We start from the raw sequence: 1,239 nt of genomic DNA, 5'->3' as shown, positions 1-1,239 counted from the left end.
GGTGAGTTTACGTCTCTTTATGTGTGTGTTGCCAAAAAAGAAAAAAAATACCTGCTTTTAGTCTCTTAGCTATTACATTGACCTTGTGTCCACATGCTTTTTTCCTTCTTTTTATTTTAATGGTACTGAATAAAGGAAAAAAAAAACAAGGAAAACACACTCATACACGCAAACAAGCAAAGGGAAACAATGTCAGAGAACTCATCTTGCTGTAGGTACTGGCTCTCTATATGTATTTCTCTCCTGGTTCTGGTGTGTGCGGGTCTTCTGACTGCGGGTTGTCTCCTTGCGTTTGGGGCAGAATCATCCAATGGAACTTTGGGTTTGGTTTTGTTGTACTTGTGTCCTGTGCCCTTTGTGGCTGTTCTTGTTCTTCTCTTCTCCTACACCTGCCGACGTCACCGGGTGATGCCGATGTGCCCATTCGCTACGGCCTTGGTTTTTGTGGTGATTGTCCTGCTAGGGGGCTTTGGCACGATGGTCGGGATGGGTGTTACTTTTGTTGCATGGACTTTTGGGGACAATGAGAGAAAGCGGACTGGTATTTTGCTGATTGTTTTTTCCCCGATTCCACTTGCCTTCGCTATTGCTATCCCGATTTTTTGCTGCATTCGACGCAAGCGAAAGCTTCAAGCGATAAAAGAAGAAGAAGAAGCGGCTACAAGAACCGACACAGAACAAATAATACAGCTACCAGTCCCCCTTGACAGTGCAAAGTCTCCATTGAAGATTGATGAACACTCATCCGTTGAGATTGCCACTCCTCAGAATCTACAGGTGGCATGAGCGGCGTTAGGTGCCGTCATGCGGATATGTATGTGCCAACACACAAGGATAGATCTGCCAGGAGAAGGTGGCCAAATGGGTCTTCGTGGCTCCCAGGCTGCAGATGTTCCCCCACCCCACCCCTCTCCTGTGCAGGTGTTGTCGCAAATGGCTTTGAGGGGATTGTGGGCGAAAGCAACAAGAGCAAGGATAACAACACCACAAGTAGTGATGGGCGGTAATTATTTTCTCATTTACTTTCTTTCTTCTTTCTTTGTTTTTATTCCTTTCTGTGTTCATTGTAAGAGCTTTATTTAATGTGTTCAGAACATCTGCTCTACCTCTTCTTTTTAAAATGTGTTATTTTTATTTCAGTGAAATTACCTTTCTCAATATGTGCTTTAACTGACTATCTTTTCTTTTACGGTGAAAAATGAGTGGACTCTTATCTTCCTGTTTTCCGAAAACGCTTAC

The 1,239-nt window shown here is 43.7% G+C and overlaps 1 protein-coding gene across 1 annotated transcript; it reads left to right on the top strand.

Moving 5' to 3' along the window:
- Positions 1–189: 189 nt before the first annotated feature.
- Positions 190–786, top strand: TM35_000381700 (uncharacterized protein; the record flags this gene model as incomplete). The annotated part of the gene is made up of 1 exon (XM_029029584.1): positions 190–786. The coding sequence occupies one exon, from the start codon at positions 190–192 to the stop codon at positions 784–786; it is 597 nt and encodes a 198-aa protein (XP_028879161.1).
- Between the last annotated feature and the right edge of the window lie 453 nt (positions 787–1,239).

The sequence above is a fragment of the Trypanosoma theileri genome (assembly GCF_002087225.1).
Source record: "Trypanosoma theileri isolate Edinburgh chromosome Unknown TM35_Tth_38_V1, whole genome shotgun sequence".
Classification (NCBI taxonomy): domain Eukaryota; phylum Euglenozoa; class Kinetoplastea; order Trypanosomatida; family Trypanosomatidae; genus Trypanosoma; species Trypanosoma theileri.
Note: the sequence above shows the minus strand (reverse complement) of the source record. Positions and strands in the feature narration are given on the sequence as shown.